At 35.0% G+C, this 19,058-nt stretch overlaps 1 protein-coding gene across 2 annotated transcripts; it reads left to right on the forward strand.

Annotated features, from left to right (window-relative positions):
• Positions 1-1,180: 1,180 nt before the first annotated feature.
• LOC136035689 (2-oxoisovalerate dehydrogenase subunit beta, mitochondrial-like) lies at positions 1,181-18,976 on the forward strand. 2 transcript variants are annotated; one of them, XM_065717621.1, is made up of 2 exons: positions 1,181-1,240; positions 14,355-18,976. In XM_065717621.1, the coding sequence occupies exon 2, from the start codon at positions 14,357-14,359 to the stop codon at positions 15,476-15,478; it is 1,122 nt and encodes a 373-aa protein (XP_065573693.1). In that variant the 5' UTR covers positions 1,181-1,240; positions 14,355-14,356; the 3' UTR covers positions 15,479-18,976. The 2 variants fall into 2 exon arrangements, with proteins under 2 accessions (XP_065573693.1, XP_065573694.1); XM_065717622.1 differs by having other exon boundaries at positions 1,237-1,306.
• The last annotated feature ends 82 nt before the right edge of the window (positions 18,977-19,058 follow it).

The following is a 19,058-nucleotide window of genomic DNA, read 5'->3' on the forward strand; positions in this document are numbered from 1 at the left end:
AAAGGCTGTTTAATTAGAATAAATAATTCTTTTGAAAGTACTAAAAAAGACTTTAACGCTAAAAGCGAGGTATTGAAGAGGAGGTGCACCCCCCATATACTCAATAATTTCTGTTCATTTAATTTTTAATGTTGCTTCTTACTTTCACTTGAATAAACTTCACTTGAGCTAGGTATTGACGAGGGAGTACTCCCCCTTATATTTAATAATTTCTGTTCGTTTAAGTTTTAATGTTGCTCCTTGCTTTCATTTGAAAAAACCTGTTTCTCTAATTTCATTTCTGATCGCTTTTTAAATAACTCAGGGAAATCCGACGCCTCCTTCATAGAAAATTCTCTTCCCCATGAAAACGGTCTAAAGCTTTAGCCTTGGAAGAACAAATAAAAAAACACATAAACAAACATCCGTGACGTTTCTTCTGGTAAAAAATTCAAAATTCCACAGTTTTGCAAATAGGAGCTTGAAACCTCTACAGTAGTATTCTTTTATACGCTGAATATGATGGTGTGATTTTTAGGGGGTTTTTCTCCCTTTTTTCGAAAATAAGAAAAATTTTTCCTGGCTCGTAACTTTTGATGAGTAGGACTAAACTTATATATTGAAAATCAGCAGATGTATCTATTGATGTCAAATTCGTTTTTTTGAGTTTTTGTCACTATTAAGCCGGGTCGCTCCTCACCTAGAGTTCGTTACCATGAACTATTTGATAAGTATACATATTACATCCATATGGAATTTATTGTGCTGTATTATGTCGGATTAACAGCACTTCTTGACTACTAAGGTCCTAGCGTCGAATCGCTACAGCTGGGTTCTTACTACGAGTCCACGTATTACCAAGCTGAGATCAAACTCACTGCAGCACCACAAGACACATTTGGAATCCACGGGAGATTCTATGAAAGAACGGAATAGAAAACAGGCAAAAAGTACATGATACAGATGTACATATGCCCTTTCTAAAATGTTAAAAAAGGGTTGGATATCCGAGAACTTTTAGGGTATGTGGAATGGCATTAATGTGTACTAGAAGCCTGAGTAACTGAGGCTAGAGGGGATAAGCACCAAATTGATTGGTACCATAAAATTACTTCAGTTGAACTGTATTAAAAATGTTGTGTCTCTGAAACCCCAAAACTAGAAAGGCTGCTCTCTATATTCTTATATTTTTTCGAGGGGAGGCTAACCTCATCGCTAACGTCGATAGAAAAATTCGAAATCTCTGTGAAAACTTTTTGAAGTAAGTTAATTTAATTCAATTGCAGAGCAATGTCCTAAGATTCTTTGAAAAGAGGATATATAAATGGTATCATCAAATTCAGGACCTATTATTTTTTCTTTGGAGGGCAATAACCTATATCAGCTTTGGGAAACTGTACAGAGGCTTATTTGCGCATTAGATGTAGGCTAGTCTAATTGTTGCAACTTGTTGAATTATGACAAGAACTATCCTTATTGATACTATTTTGATAGTTAAGCCCTCCATAAGGAAACACTTCAAAATTCTGGAAACTGCTTTAAGAAATTCTTAAGTACTTTACAGAAGCCTATTATTTATGGTAAAATTCTAGTTAAGTGACTTCTTTTTATCTTGGAAAGGAGTTAGGTCAGGAAAATGAAACTTTCAGGGATGGTTCTACAGGCTAAAGTAGCCTATTTCCCAGAAAGTATTTTAAAGGACACACCTTCACTCTGTCTCTCTCTAGAGTGCCCTGAAATTTCCCTACATGACAGGTCTATACCTATTGAATTTTGATCAAACAACATTTTACCTTAATTTTCTCTGCCCATAGTTATGAAAATACAATTCCTGTTATTTGAGTAGAATTCTGAGCCTTATCAATGTTTTTTTTTTCAAAATTTAGGGGATGTATTTGCATATCTTTGAAACCTTATAAATTTGGATTGAGCAAAGTTGTGAAGCTGAAAACAATTTTGTTGTACTTTATTCAAGCAGAAGATCTATTTTGCAAGGTTTTACTTTTATAACACACACATTTTGAAGGTCATCAAAGGTCAGGGCCCTCTAGAAGGAGAAGGAGTGGAGGTAAATACTTCATAATACCTTTCTGGGAAATACTTTAGCCTGTGGACCCATCCCTGAAAGTTTCATTTTCCTAACCTAACCCATTTCTGAGATAGCAAAGTCAAAGAAGCTGGCTCCAAGCATCTCATGAAATCTTGTTGTTGTGTTTCTTCATCAGTTTAGCAACAACTATAGTAGGATCTGCTTTGTGAAGACTGTTGATGAGCTTTGAATTATATGACCAAGTTAGGTATCTTAGCAGGTATTTTGGAAAACAGGAAAAAGTGAAGTAGATTCTCAATTTATCAACATTTGTACAAATTTTCTAGAAGGGCACAATGTAGAGGGTGTAGGGGAGAGCAAAAGTTCTGTACAGCATTCCAAGATAACATTGATTGAAATGAAGCTTAGCAGAAACAATGGAAGCATAGGAAGCTGATTTTTGACATTTGATGTATTCTGTTAAGATATGACAAGTGTAAGGAATAGAATTTCCTATAGGAATACCAACATGAACAGTTTGGTCAGATGGGCATATCTTTGAATTCTCAAGTAGTCTACAGTTTCATGAGGAATTTTCCAGTGAAAAAGCACAATGTTGGACATTCCAGCATTAAATTCAAGAACATACTCTTAAGTATTCTGCTTGTAGTTTTTAAAAAGTTTAAGAAATCTTGTCCAAAGTTTAGTGAATGTTAAGATTTAGAAGATATTGAGGTCAGAGAGAGCACAAGACTTCTAATGTTGGTCTTGAACTTTGAGGACACAGTTGTTGAAATAGCAAGGTAAGGCAATTGCACCTCGCCTGGCTCCTCCCTTTACTAGTACAGTTCTATCCAGTGGCCTTGCCATCTCATCTTGCTTGAGAGGGGTTTTTTAAGACAGACTCATAGCTTAGTATACATATCCCCTTGAGATCTAGTGATATATCAAGATCCACCACCTTATCTTGCTGGCAAATGCAATTTAAGGTAAGGTAATAGCTATATTTACTCCTCTTCTAACAGTCCTTAAAAGCATAAGGGAGTAGATCAGGGAGTCAAAGGCATAGTGAACATCATGACTTACCAAGGCAAGTGAACTACCTGTACAAGAAGCATCAAGCAGAGCATTAGTAACAACTGAGCACTGCAAGTGTATCTGCACATCCAATGCTGTGTTGACAGCCAAATTGGTGTGGAGATATGTAAAATTCTTCTTCAAGCTCTTTTATAAACAGTAGTTCACAAATCTTACATAAACTAGTTAAGGCAGTTATAGGCATGAAAACTAAGCATTGATTAGAGGTATTTCACTTTTGGAATAGGAGAAAGATCTCCTATGCATAATGCTGGCAGAGCCAGGCCATGTGTAATAATTATCTGCAGCAGTAGTAACAACCTAGTAGTTGGTGAGCTATTTCACTCTTTAACAGTTAAATTTTTGTAAAACCTCTATCATACTACCTAGAAAGTAGCCTAGATTGTTCACCATTATATATATCAAAACCTTTTTAACAAGTATGTGATTAGCTTGAATATTTTAACCATGTAGCCTACAACACTCCAAATTTCAAATATATAATAAATTATTGATAAATAAAAGTAGAGCCTAGTCTTGGCCACACATTTAAAGCTTGCACCTAACCTTAGGAAGTGTTGTCTAATCTTTGACACAAGATCTTGAAGTTAGAACAATGTATTGTAACCATAGTCTCAGTCAACCTTTGATAGATTTAATCTAAGACAAGTATTGTGAAACAGAATAATTGTAATTAAATAGGCTAGGTGTAGGGAAAACTTTGTTTGATAAAATTCTAGACCAGCTAATTTTTGCTATCTTGGGAAGTAGTTAGGTTAGGGAAATAAAGCTTTCAGTGATGAATCCAGGGCCAAAAACAAATTCCAGTAAGGTATTGCCAGGCTACTATGTTGACCCTCTTCTAATTTCTATTTCTTAGGAATTTGCCTACTTGACAACATTATACCTTAATTTTCAATTTCATTTTCTCTGATTTTGGTTTTGAAAATGCAATTCTGATTATTTCAGTATAATTTTAAGCCATACCAATAGTTCTTTTTTCTAAATTTAGTAGCCTATATGTAGTTGTAGGTCTTTGAAACTTCATAAATTGGGATTGAGCAAAGTTTTGAAGCTTAAAATACTTTTTTGCACTTCCATTTAAGCATAAGATCTATTTTGTAAGGTATCACTTCTATAAAACAAAGCTTTTTAAAGGTCAGTGCCCTCTAGAGGGAAAAGGAGTGAAGGTAGGTACTTCTAATTACTTCCCTGGTCATACTTTAGTATGCAGATCCACCCCTGAAAGTTTCATTTTCCTAGCCTAACTACTTTCCAAGATAGCAAAAAGTAGCTTGTCTAGAATTTTTCCATAGCACATCACTTACTTGACACCCACCCCCTAATGTTCAGCTAAAACTATGAATCTTAATATTCCTGGCTGTTCCTTAGATATCACAGATCTGCTGCTTTGACTACCAGCATGCACATAGTGTGCCTTGATTTTATTTGACATTCCCCTTGTCTTTTTCTGAAAGTTTCACTCTAAGACTTTAAGCCTTTTTAGAGAGCCAGGGTCAAACTTGTCCTGTTTTCCAAATAACAAACCTTATTGTGAACAGTGGACAACTTGTATGACTTATAGCCCTTGTACCAGGGGGTTTGGGGGATGTCATTCCCCAGAGGTAAAGCTATTTGACCTTTAGACTCATTCCAAACAAAATATTTTTTTCAAAATTATTATTGGATGCCTGGAGGAAGAACAGCTAGTAATAGCATGGGAGTGGTGTTGGTTGCCCTCAGATCACTTTCAACTCTAAAAAAAAGGGCACAAGAACTTTGAATTTATAATCAAATGAAACCCTTTTGAAGTTTCTAACATTACCTTCTCCATAAGAAGTGGGTCTAGAAAAAATAAATTGATAAGTAAAATATTAAAGCCATATTAAACTACAGTAAATCCAACCCAGGGGTAACTCCAACACCTGTCTTATCTGTCTCAGTGATGACAGGTATGTGGTTCTGTACATCATCTTTCTGTTGGTTTTGTACTTGACAACAGTGCTCAGTATTGCTGCCATTTTCAGTTGCTTTTGTAGCAAAGGAATCTTGAAATTCCTTCACTACAGGAATTGGTAGGTAGTAATTTTTATTGGTAGTGCAGAAAATAAAGAGAGGATAGAAAGATTCTGTACAGCTGAAGAGTTAATAGGATAATTGAAGTATGTGATAAATAGGATAGAAATAGGATATACTGGATATTACTAGAAATAGTATAACTGTAATTTATGAGCAAAATATTCCCAAGTCAGTATGGAGATACAAATTGGTGCCAGACTTACCCCCCAAAAAAAGACATTTGGACTAACTCTGACATATTGGACTTTCCCCATAGGCCTACAGGGTAAATTCCAACACAGGGGGGAGGGAGGATTTAAACCATGTTGCATATAAGTGGCTAGTCTTTGGAAGTTCTAGCCTTGATTTCAGCTGAAAAGTGTTGCTTGGAAACCTGAAGTAATCATATCTGTAGGGACTGTGAGAGTGCTTGAACAAAGAGAGAAAGAAAAAAGAAAAGCTTATTTACAAAAAAGGAAAATAAAAAAGAACAGGCTTGAAAAAAAAAGAAAGATGATCTTTCTGGCAAAGACTCTGATGCTGATGTCTCATTGGGCTCCTCAACTAACCAAATGGACATCTGTGATGCTACTGGCAGTGAGCATAAAGAAGGGGAAGAAAAGAAGCTAAGCATACAGATAAATGAGTACTTTGCTGTAGCATATGATACCAAACATGATGACCAAGGCTGGTATAGCAGAAGGGTGATTGATTTTTCTGAAGAAAATTGTGTTCACATAACTACCGTAGCCTAGCCAACTATTTATATGAATGACCAAAAAAAGATGATATTGAACAGTCAAAGAAGACTACATCTTTGCCAGACCATCAAAGCTTCCTTGAGCAGGCCCCTTTCACTCTGTCGTCACTCCAAGTTCGGAATGTTATCACTTATATAAGAAGCACACTAGGGTCTGCAAGTGATCGAAAGTTTGCTTTCTTGGCTCCCTCTGATACTAATTGAAATTACTTTTTTTTTTAAATTTTTCTCTGTAATTTGAAGTATGGTATTGCCTTTATAATAAAAAATTTGAAAAATGCTCCATCTTCAAAGACTCCTTTGTGTACAGGGTACAACAAACACTGTCAGAGTTACCCCATGGTAAGCAGAAAACAGATGTTCTGTTATGGCATATACAAACTATTAATAAGAGTTTTTAGTTTGTATAAATTATTTTTCAATTAGTATGGTAAGAAAATTTTTTTCAGCTGGAATCATCTGCAAGAAATTCTCTGGGGGGAATTTTCAGCTAGATTGAAATTCTCTTGGGGAATTCCCCTAGCATAGATACTTTATTTGAGAGGAACTTTCCTCCAGGAAGTAAGAAGTGGTGCAGCTCAATTGTAAACAAAACTCTAAAACAAGAGTCTTGATAACAACAGATACATCAATAGAATCAAATTTTGATGCTTATTCAAAATATATAAAATTCATCAAGTTTTATGCTACCCATTAAAAGCTATGATTCTGGAAGAATTTGCTCAATTTTTGGAAAGGAGGTAAACACCCCCGTAACATCAAGTGATCTTAATGAAAATTAGACCATGAGATTCAGCATATCAGAGAACCCTGCTGCAGAGGTTTCAAGCTATATACACAAAAATGTAGGATTCTGCATTTTTTTTGCCAGAAGAAATATCACAATGTTTTTCTATGTTGTTTTCTTTGTTATTCCAATGGTAAACGTTTTGAACCAGTAACCATAGAAGATCAGGAGAGGGTTCATTTGATCAGAAATCAAAAAATCTTGTGGCCTTTTAAGTAATCAAAAATATTGAAGGACAGCTAGCCCCCTTCCCATGCCCCTTTTCTGTTTAAAGTTGCCCAATCCAAATTTTGAGATAGGCATTTTGTTCCACATAGTCAAAAAATTTAATAACAATGTTTTTGAGGATGACTTGAACCCCTGTGATTTCTGGGGAAAGCTATGGACTTTGCCCATTGCTTGCAGATAGTATTGGCGCTTGGGAAGTATACAGGTATTTTTTGGGGGAGGGGATTTTCCTGTGAATATGGGGGTGGGGTGTGTGTGTGCTAGATGATCTCTCTATGAAGGAATTTTTCTTTTAAGGGGAGCTGGATTCCCCAGTATTATTCAAAAAACAGTCAGAAATTTAATAAAGAAGTAATAATAATAAAATTTTCGAAAAAAGAGTGAAACACCTCCTAGAACTTATAGAATCTTAATGAAAATCTCACCATCAGATTCAGCATACCAGAGAACCCTACTATAGATCTGTTAACCAGAAAAAAGATCATAGATGCGTGTTTATTTGTTTGCTTGTTTTTCCCCAGAATGATTGTATTGACCCAGTGGGCCTAGAGCTTCAGGAGAGGGCTTATTCTAATGGAAATAAAAAAAACTCTAGTGCCCTTTGTAAGTGATCAGAAACATTGACGGGTAACTAGGCCCCCCCACGCCACTTTTTCCCAAAATCATCCAATAAAAATTTTGAGACAGCTATTTTGTTCATCATAGGTAAAAGGCTCAATAACTATGTCTTTGGAGATAGCTTGACCCCCACAGCCCAATGGGCAAATTCTTTAGATTATAAATTTGCCCATTGTTTATTTATAGTATTTGTTATTGGGAAACATGTATAGATTTTTTTGCTGAGGAGGGGAGGACGCATTTTCGACTTGGGGGATTTTTCTCGGGGAGGATTTTCTACAGAGACGGGAAGTTTCGAGTGAAAATTTTATAGTGGGGGAATTTTCCAGAATTTCTTTACGAAATTTCTTTACATGTCTTGCTTTCTCTTTACCGACTCAATTTTACGCATGGAGACGTTAAGGGTAATTGTCCAGGATAAATTGTCACCAGGATTACATTGTCTAGAGCATGTTTCCGTGGAAGGGGGATTTTTCTGTAGAGTTAAAGCCAAATATCCTGGCATTATTTAAAAAGCAATCAGAAATTAAATAACAAAACAATTTTTATTCAACTGAAAGTAAGGAGCAACGCAATAATTTCTTTTCTTTTTAATATTTTTCCTTACTTACAATTGAAAAAACTTGTTCTTTTTATTTATTAAACTGAAAGGACGTGGTAAGACCTTTAGTGGGAACACATGCCCAAATTGTCTCACAGAATTGAGATCTTACTTGGATAAATATCACTACAGACAAAGAAAAGAATTCTGCACCTTTCTTATCCCAAGGGTGGTTTTCAGATCTGAGTTTAATAAAGCGGGAAAAATTGTTTATTTTTGACATATGCCTTCAGATATCTTTTGATGGTCAGAATATTTACTTAAAGATTGAAAAAGAAAAGTTAGAGATTATTGAAGGACAAAATATAATCAATAGGCTAAGGTCAAAGTAGAAGCCAACCGCGTACTTTTCCAGTTCAAAGACAAGTGACAGTAAAATTGAAACTGGCTGATAAAAATCTTTAAGCTTTAAAACTCAGACAGTTTTTAATAATTTTATCTTGTTCTATTTCTTTTTCCTTCAGTAAAATTAACTCATTTACTTAAATCATAATGACTAACAGAATTAGTAATAAACAACATATTAATTGTTTTAGATAGATAGATAAATAGATAGATATTTATTGCAACAAAAGCCTATACGGACCATGGCCCAAAAAAGACAAAAAGAGCAAATAAACACTTAAGGACATAGCTAAAATATTCTTCACAGTAACAATACCATAACATCAGAGAAATTGCCTATAAGGCCCGGATCGACTAGGTACAGAGCCTGATTGGATTTTTTTTTGGGGGGCCCTCTATATATTAAATATTTTTTTAAATTTCAAATTCAGTAATTATATCTGATCTATATGTTTTAAAAAGAGTCTAATGAACTAAGTTTTTCTAAGTTAAGACTTTTAGTGTTGCTTAACAGAAGTTTGGGGAATTGGAAACGGCTTGTAAAGGTACCATTTTTACACTTTGCTTAAACAGGGATCTGGGGGGCAGGTTAGTGTGGTCAGAATAGGGGACTGAGGGAACACATTCATCTTTTTCGGGACAACCGTTAGAGCTAACTTTGGTAGTAGAGTTATCGTAGGAGGTTAGACTGAGTCTGAGGAGGGATGGAGACATTGGAAAACTATTTGGGATTAAGTTATCCTCATGACAGAGGTCGACAGGGATCTGGTGGTAGTTGTGTCCAATGAAGATATAGGGTGCAAAAGGGGATGTACTTAGTAAGTGATATCATTCCCTTATAGAAAACTCAGGGGAAGTGATCATATTATTTATAGGGTAACTCAAGACAGCAAAATCTCTCAAGCTTGGGTCATAAACAAGGGAGTTTATTTTGAGGAGGCACTTATAGGAAATTTCAACCGCAGTAACCAAGTAATAGTGGAGTTTTGGGTAAGGAGGTGGATCATGTAGGTAGAGGGATGGAGGATGACAGACCAGACAAGTTGTTATTTTCTTGGCAGCTAAGAAATGATAGGGGTCATAAGGTGAAAAAAATAGGTCATAGGGAAAAAAAGTATGAGTGGGGAAAAATAGCTGATTGGGCTTGATGGTTTTTTGAAGGGTGTCAGTGTACTTTCTAAAAGAATTTCTTTTGTAAGAACGACGCACTAAAAAATAGGGCCGATTTATGAAAGATTCAGTGGGGCAAGGATGGGTGTTTGTTTTGGTTGGAAGGGAGGGGGTGGTATCAGGGATTATTTTCAACTCTGAGGTAAAATTTGGAATGTATTTTGGAACTTATCAGAGGGAAGAGAATTTTTCTTGAATTTTGGCCCAAATCACACAAAGGAGGAACATTAGTTAGTTGAAAGCTTCTTGAGGTTCTCTTGTAGATTCGAAATGGCAATTTAACGTGAATTTTACTGCAGTGGAAGCATCTACCACTGGAATAATCTTTACTGGTATTGACGTGAGGATATTTACATAAAAGATGGAGACATTGGCTAAAAATGTAGAATTTGCAAATATGAGAATATATGAAATTACTTAACTTACACTTACTGTTTAAATTTCAAGGCCCACTCCCATTAAATAGTTATCAGCATCTATTGTAATCTAAACGTCAGAGTTGTTTACTGTCACCTGTTACTGTTACTGTCACTTTTTCAGTAGAGTTTTCAGATTCACAACTACGTCAAAAGGATTAAGCTGCATGATATTTCCGACTTGGCTTTTAAGTAAATTATTCACTTTATCCTTGAATAGTTTGGTCGAACTCATGGGACAAGTTTTAATTCAGAAATCTTAGGTTTCATATGTTGTCCTTCATAATGGGGTAATTTATACAATATATCATCAGTGGAGGGGGTGGGTCAACTTCTTGGTGAGTAGCAACTTCATTATTGGGCCTTAAACATTGAACTGCATCGAAAATAGCTTGCTGGTAGCCCAGTTTCAGGTTTTCAGATATGTCCTTAAACTTGTCTCTTTTTTGGGGATTGTACAACTCAGATTGTCATAAAAAAAATTCAAGGTTATGTCTGCGTTGATTGATACTTATAATTACCATGTCTTTTTTGTCACACTGATTGTAACATGAAATTAGCAATTCCAACAGTATAGCGATTCCATGGAATTAGCAATGACAAGTAGTATTTCATGTGAGATGTTGTTGTTTTCGTGTACATTAGAACATGCTAAGGAGGATGGGGCAGGCAGGAGGATGAGGGTATCTGCCTCTAAGGCTATTTTCTCAGCTTGATCTTGATGAAGTATCTCGGTTACATCAACGAGGGGATTTTCATTCTTGTTCACTATCGAAATAATTGACAGGCTTATTGCACCCGAGTTGCATTAGATCCACAACCAATTAGGGTCTTATGGGCGATTGCTTTTGGAAAGATCAGCACAGGCCAGGTTTAGCCAGCAATTACGATTTGAACATTTGAACGAGCCAGTTTTACAGTTTCTATAACATCCACTACAAGGGTAGGTAATGACATTTCTAGTGAATACAATGAACATTACTCCAGCTTCTCTCGTCCTTGGCTTTAGAATTAAAATATCCAATTTCAATCTATTAGCTTTAATTAGTATCTCTTCATTTATTTCAACATCCCCCTCAACAGTCCGTGAATTTTCAAATAAATCTCGTTCACTGTGCCCGAGTATATCAACTTGTTCCAGAGTATATCAACAAAAACAATCAATGTAAAATAATGACAAAAAACAACATAATGTAACTATTCTCGGATTGTATAATGTTTTTTTAAACATTGATCATCCAAGTTAGCTCTTGGAGGCCTGGAATAATAATGCCTCTATAACACTGCTTTGCAGTTAATTCTTAAAGGCCTGGAATGATAATGCCTCTGCAACACTGCTTTGCAGGTGATTCTGGGAAGCCTGGAATAATAACACCTCTACAACACTGCTTTGCAGTTGGTTCTTGGAGGCCTAGAGTATTAATGCCTCTACAACACTGCTTTGCAGTTGTTTCTTCTCTACAACACTGCTTTGCAGTTGGTTTTTGGAGGCCTGGAATAATAATGCCTCTACACTACTGCTTTGCAGTTGTTTCTTGGAGGCCTGGAATAATAATGCCTCTACAACACTGCTTTGCAGTTGGTTCTTGGAGGTCTGGAAAAATAATGCCTCTACAACACTGCTTTGCAGTCGGTTCTGGGAGGCCTGGAATAATAACACCTCTACAACACTGCTTTGCAGTTGGTTTTTGGAGGCCTGGAATAATAATGCCTCTACACCACTGCTTCGCAGTTGTTTCTTGGAGGCCTGGAATAATAATGCCTCTACACCACTGCTTTGCAGTTGTTTCTTGGAGGCCTGGAATAATAATGCTTCTACAACACTGCTTTGCAGTTGGTTCTTGCAGTTCTTGCAGGCCTGGAATAATAATGCTTCTACAATTCTGCTTTGCAGTTGATTCTTGGAATAATAATGCCTGTTCACCACTGCTTTGCAGTCAGTTCCAGTTGTTTTTTTCATCTGTGTAGGAAAGAACTCGAACCCTTTTTCTTCAAGGGATGTCAAAGAAAAATTCTAAAAGTATACTCTCTGACTGAAGGTTAAGTGGTCATCTTAAAATAAGCTAGAGCTGTTTATGTTGTCACTTCATATTACATCACTGGCCAAAGTTCCAACCTGTATTAAGCTATGTAATAGATTGTAAGATGAGGCAAAAATCCTATTAGGGGTACCACAAGATTCATTCGTATAGGTGGGTCAAATTTTCACAAATGGATCGATAGCCTAAATAATGGGTTAGGAAGCTGTACGACCGATTCCTATGAAATTTGACCTCCACCCCAATGGTTTGCCCAAATTCCCTCCCCCTAGCATTGGTGTAGTTTTCACTTGCGTTAAAAAATTGCAACAACAAATATGTTTTATCAAGAATTAGCTCTTAATATTATCTTAGCTTTCAAATCTTGTCCTAAGATTAAAGAAGTTAAGAATGTCCTAGTGGAAATAAAAACTTGCTTTATTTTACAGATAGATTGTATATTGAACTTATCGTATGTTTAAAGTCTGTTTAATTGAAAGGTATATAATTCTAACAACTACCATATAAGAAACAGGACCATGAACGTCATAGGGGGTGGGGGGGATTTGTTCTCCTCGTCAAATTGCAATTGACGATAGAAAAATTAGGGGCAGAGCTTGCTGAATGTTGCTGCTTGCTATCTGTGCATTGTCTTTTTTGCGTTATGAGGGGCATGAAGATAACCATAAACTGTTGTCTGAGATGTATCTTAGAACATTAGTTATAAATGATAAGTCAATTCATTGAATATGGCTTGCCTCCCTGCAGTAATTTAGCTAGAGGGCTAAGGCGGCTCTTTCCATCTCCTTTCCTCTTCAGAGAAGTCCTCAAAGTAAGTGTGAAGCTATTTTCCAGCAGCAGAATCGTCAATTTCTTCCTCTCCTCCCTTCCATCAGAAAAATTGTTAGCAATGTGTATTTTTTAATTCTAAATTTCCCGCCTCAGGTGAATTCAGACCCCGCCTCACCTCTAATATTCATAAATACTCACCTCTAATATTTACTGAAAGGAGATTACCAGAAAATTTTGAAGCTTAATATATATATATATATATATATATATATATATATATATATATATATATATATATATGTATACATATATATATATATATATATATATATATATATATATATATATATATATATATATATATGTATACATATATATATATATATATTTATTTATATATATATATATATATATATATATATATATATATATATATATATATATATATATATATATATATATATATATATATATATATATATAATGAAAAGAGAAATAACCAATGCAACAGCACAAACACATGAAAAAAAGACAAAGACAGAAGGAGAAAAGGAAGACTGTTTTCCTACATTATTGATTAATATTGATCAGCACTTGAATGAGGCCTTAACCCTACTCATCCATACAATCACATAGGTCAAACAGCATAGCCATACACAATCAACCATAAAGAATAGTCCATGGACAGGCAGTCGTGTCGTCAGTAAGTATAAGTCGTCATTTACCAAGCATAAAAAAAAGACAAATAATTCAGAGGCAACAACCCAACACAAGGGCTCATCAGGAATATATATATATAATATATGTATATATATATATATATTATCTGCCTCTCCTATTTTGCTCATATATTCATTTGGCATGGTTTTGTTACTCGTCTGTTCGTTATTCTCCTTTTTCTTCTACTTATTGTAGACCTGTTGTTTTTAAGCTTTACCTCTTTGGTTTTGTTCACGAGTTTAACTTCATTTATTTCATTTGTCACGCTTATTCATACACACGGGTAGCGTGTGTCTGCCATGTTTCTCATTTACTTGGGGGTTCAAACCGCCCTTTGAAGACCCTCAGATGAATTACGGGATGTAGCTAGTCTAATTAAAAAAATCTTTAGATTTTATGATTCTGATACAATCAATATGTTGTGAAGAATCTCTTTCTCCCCTACTTCTTTAGGAAAAGCAAATCCCCTCGTAACTACTTGGAATACTTATTGTTTTCTTTCATTTGGTTTTATTACATAAATTCTGAAATATTTTTGGAGCTATCTTATACTAAGAAGTTCTAATTTCATCTATGTAAACTATACCCTATTTTTAGGTCAAAAATGCTTCGTTGCTGTTTTTAATTTTAGGTTTTGATTCATCCTTTGTTGGCTTACGTTACTTGGCTTGTATCGATGACGTGTATTTAATTAATATTAAAGCCAACTCAATCACTACTACACGATTGTATTAATAATTCCTCTTTATCTTGCAGGAATGAAGTCGAAAATTATGTCAAAACTACTGATGTTGAAATCAAATCCTTGTAGTCCGATGTTTATTCGCCTTTTTTCAAAATCACCTCAATGTATGGCCACCCATTTTAAATTCCAACCCGAAACAGCTCATCTTGATGGCGAAACTGCAAAAATGAATCTCTTCCAAGCTGTCAATAACGCTCTTGACATTGCCTTAGCTAAAGATCCATCAGCTGTGGTCTTCGGGGAAGATGTATCATTTGGAGGAGTCTTCAGATGTACAATTGGTTTACAAGAAAAATATGGTAAAGACCGCGTTTTCAATACCCCTTTATGTGAGCAAGGAATTGCAGGCTTTGGTATTGGTCTTGCAACAACAGGGGCCACAGCTATTGCTGAAATTCAATTTGGTGATTATATACTGCCAGCTTTTGATCAGATCTGCAACGAAGCTGCTAAATTCCGTTACAGAAGTGGGAATCTCTGGGAATGTGGAAAACTTACAATCAGATCACCTATCAGTGCTGTTGGCCATGGTGCATTATACCATTCTCAATCACCAGAAGCTTTTTTCAGTCACTGTCCAGGGCTTAGGATTGTGATCCCACGAAGTCCTATAAAAGCAAAGGGACTATTGCTTTCATCAATTAGAACCGCGGACCCTGTTCTGTTTTTTGAGCCAAAAGTTTTGTATCGATCAGCTGTCGAGGAAGTTCCAGTCCAAGATTATATGTTGCCGTTGTCTAAAGCTGATATAGTTGCTGAAGGAGATGATGTTACCTTAGTTGGATGGGGCACACAAGTTCATGTTTTGAAGGAAGTGGCTGAAATGGCTCAAGAGAAATTGGGTGTGAAATGTGATGTGATAGATCTTGTATCAATTCTGCCTTGGGATAAAGATACTGTATTTAATTCAGTTAAGAAGACAGGGAGACTTCTTATTGCTCATGAGGCTCCGTTGACGTCAGGTTTTGGTGCAGAAGTTGCTGCAGCTGTACAAGAGGCATGTTTTCTAAGTTTAGAAGCCCCAATTCAAAGGGTGTGTGGATTCGACACTCCATTTCCGCATGTATTTGAGCCATTTTATATTCCTGATAAATGGAGATGTTTCGATGCAGTAAACAAACTTGTCAGATTTTAAAATAATGTTTATAAACACTATTTTTCATATGAGCTGAGATGATATGTAGACTGGATGTAAGAACTAAACCACCAAAATTATAAGCAATACTTTTGCTCTGTTAAAATAGTGGGCTAACTAATAGTTTCAGTACAATTTCTAGAAGGCTCTTAAAAATCTTGTCTAAAATCTCTAAAGAATTCTGTAAAATAATAAATAATAGTAGCAGTAAATTTCGAAAAAAAACTTTGACGAATATATGTTGTTACTTTTATTTGAAATAGGAAAAAGGAAAGAGAATTCATGATAATTTTGAACAGGCCATGGTTTAAGGAACAGACTATGGAGCATCCTTCTGATGCCAAAAAGCATTTAGTTGTGTTCATCTATGTAGCTGACTGACTGACTTCACATTGTGTCTTCACAATAGATTTGAGTTATCATATTACTGACTTTACTATGTGTCTTCAGTAAATAGGAAAATGTGTTGTCAAAATCTGCGCATAGAAATTTTCTTCTATGAAGGACAATATTATTCTCTCATTAGACCAGGGCTGTATCCAAGATTTTTGTTTGGGGACATGAGGTCAACAAAAAAAAAACTTTAGAAACGAATCAAAAATTTGTTTATGTGCATTGTGTAATGTTTTTACAAGTAGGGCAAACTTCTTTTTTTGTGGGGGGAGGAGGGGGTCAAAACCCTACCCACCCACCTCCCCCCTGGATATGGCTTTGAATCAGATAAACATGGAAACACAAGTTCTAATACAAAAAAGTGCTTCCTTATAAACAAGTACACACTCGAGAATTGAAGTTAGGTTAACCATAATGAAATATACCAAAATGTGATATATATATATATATATATATATATATATATATATATATATATATATATATATATATATATATATATATATATATAGTTTAGTAACAAAATTATGGAAACTACAACGACGAATTATGGAAGGGGGGCCACCCAGAACGCATTAAATACCTAACCCAACTAAAATACCATCACTATATATTACATATTTAATAAAAATATACCTACAATGTAAATTTCAACTGAGCCTAAGCTAATAGTCTGTGTATATAGATCGTATAAACCGGTCATTGTCTAATCTTCGCGATCAAAACTCTTGAGTGTGGACTGGCTAACAAGGAAGTACCCATAAAAGATATTGCGGCCAGAAATCAAATTTTTTAGACAGCTATCCAAGGAAAGCATCTGAAGCCCCGTAATTACTTCTATTATACTTATTCATTGTTGTTGATGATATTGAGAAATTACCCAATGTTTCTTTGTGTTTCTTCCTGTTAAGCAGATACTTTATCCGGTGACATGGTATTGCTTATACTAGTTTAGATCCACCCAGTGAGTATCATTGCACAAAGTAGTACTGCAGGGACATTTTTGAAAAAAAGGATAGGACTTTTGCCTCTTAATTTCTGTTATTGAGAAAATTTTGCAGTATAGGCTGTGGTAAAGGTTAGATTTAGTTTTTTATAGTTTAGGAATTTTAAGTTAAATGTAAATGGTTCTAGTTCAGTTGAGAGAAAAGCCTAGAGATACATCAGCCAAAATTAGCATAATTCTAGTTCAACCACATGGTGTGAAGTAATTTCCAGCAGCCAACCTTTCTTTACCAGTAATACTCTTTAAAACATAGAGTAAACTGAGAAATATTTGTCACTTGAAAGTTTCTTTAAGATCCCTAAGAAATTCATCCATGATCTTTTGTAGATTTTCCAATTCAGCAATGCTATTTGGGTTAAATCCTAAATAACCATCCTTTCCTTGCCAGTATCCATTGTAGTTCCAGTGGGATTCTAATTGGAAATGGGAGCGATTTTTCATGTCAGGAAGCTGATTTTTACGTTCTATTCTTAAAATCTCTTTACTCATGAGACTATAAATAAAACTACTACTACTACTACTAATAACTCACTGCAGCACCAAGCCGCCTGAGGCCAACACAGCTACGCACGCTCCTCCTCCAACCTAATCTATTCAATGCCTCCCTCTTACATAAATAAATAAAAAATATAAATAAATAAATAATAAAATAAACAAAAAATTAATAAATAAAAAATACATGCGAATTGCAATTACAGGGACAAAAATTCAAACTGATATACAGTGATGACTGGAGTCATCATCACTTGTCCAATGTCTTGCGATTTTTCCCTTGTTTCCCTATAATTTGTAAGTTTCTTACTGTTCTAAGAAAATTACTCATTGTCCTAGAAAAATACAACAATGCAAACTTGGCTTTCCGTTGCCCTCCCCCCTTTTATCACCATCATCAATAGTCAAGTTTCCCCTGTAACTTTTTGTTAGAACTAGCATATATTGTTCACTTAATGATTGACTACTTTTGATTTATTGTTAATGAGGAAAAAATGCTTAAGTGAAAATTTGATCGTCAATCGTGTTGGATTGTTTGTTCTACGTATCTCTTTACAAAACCAGGGGCGTCAATTCACGGAGATGTGGGGGGAGGGTAAATGCATTTTTCAGAACATAGGGAGAACAATTTTGTCTTCTTTTCATTGAAAATACCCAAAGAGGAATTTTTCAATAGAAATACCCCCTCCCCCCCAACAAAAATTTTTTGAAACTCTAATTGACGCCATTGCATAAAACATTTGATAAAAAAAAATAGTGTGTTGACTACTTTTATTATTTTTTATTTGGTGAAAAACCCCTCAAAATATGACGGAGTGCATAAGGAAAAAATGGAAAAAAAACAAAGCAGATTTTATTCATTAAAATTAGCTAAGAGAGGGAGTAAAGAAATACAAATGCAAAAAAAACTTTCTAAAATCTTATTTTTTGAAAGGACCATTGTCAGTTTTTCGTTTTTTAGCATTTCATCAAGCAACGGCAACATATGGATGTATAATTTAAGAATTTGCAATAACTTGATATCTGAATAATAGAGATAAAGGAAGTACGTTTTTCTCAAAACGAAACAAGATTGATTATTACGAGCATATATAGCCAAAAAAAGCGATTATTCGCCATTTGGAAACAGAAAAGATAGCAAGGTTTACTTATAATTACCTCCTGGAACTTAGGCTTAGTGAATTGGTCTATTAAATACAGTGGTTGGGCTGAACTGGAATTTGTTCAGTTCTAGTCCTTAATTATGGATCGGGCAGTTGTATTCGCCCGGCCAATTGGCCGAATTACAAGTTGCTGTCATGCGACAATATTAACCTAAAATTTAGGAGAAGAAAAGAAAATTTTGATTCGTCGGCTCTAGGATTGGAAGATTCTCTGGGGAGGGGGAATGAAATGTACCTGACTATCTTTAATTTCTTTATTTGGTTTATTTTCAATTTGTTTTTTTTTCTGGTTGCAATGTGTCCTTCTTTCAGAGATTATTGTACAAAATCAGAAGACCAACGCTAATTCGAAATGTTTCTTAACTAGGACTAAAGATTCTCTGTTCGCCAGTTATTTTGTTGTCTTGTTAGATAATTTATCGTAAATAAAATTAGCTATTTAGATTCTTGTTTTTATTAATAGTAATTTTCATCGTTCTCTTAGCTGATACATTCTTATGATGAATGAGTATTCCAGCACCAAAAA

Source organism: Artemia franciscana, chromosome 14, assembly GCF_032884065.1.
Source record: "Artemia franciscana chromosome 14, ASM3288406v1, whole genome shotgun sequence".
NCBI classification, from domain to species: Eukaryota; Metazoa; Arthropoda; class Branchiopoda; order Anostraca; family Artemiidae; genus Artemia; species Artemia franciscana.

Coding starts and splice junctions, on each gene's coding strand:
- LOC136035689 (XM_065717621.1), top strand. CDS start 14,357: ATGAAGTCGAAAATTATGTCAAAACTACTGATGTTGAAATCAAATCCT.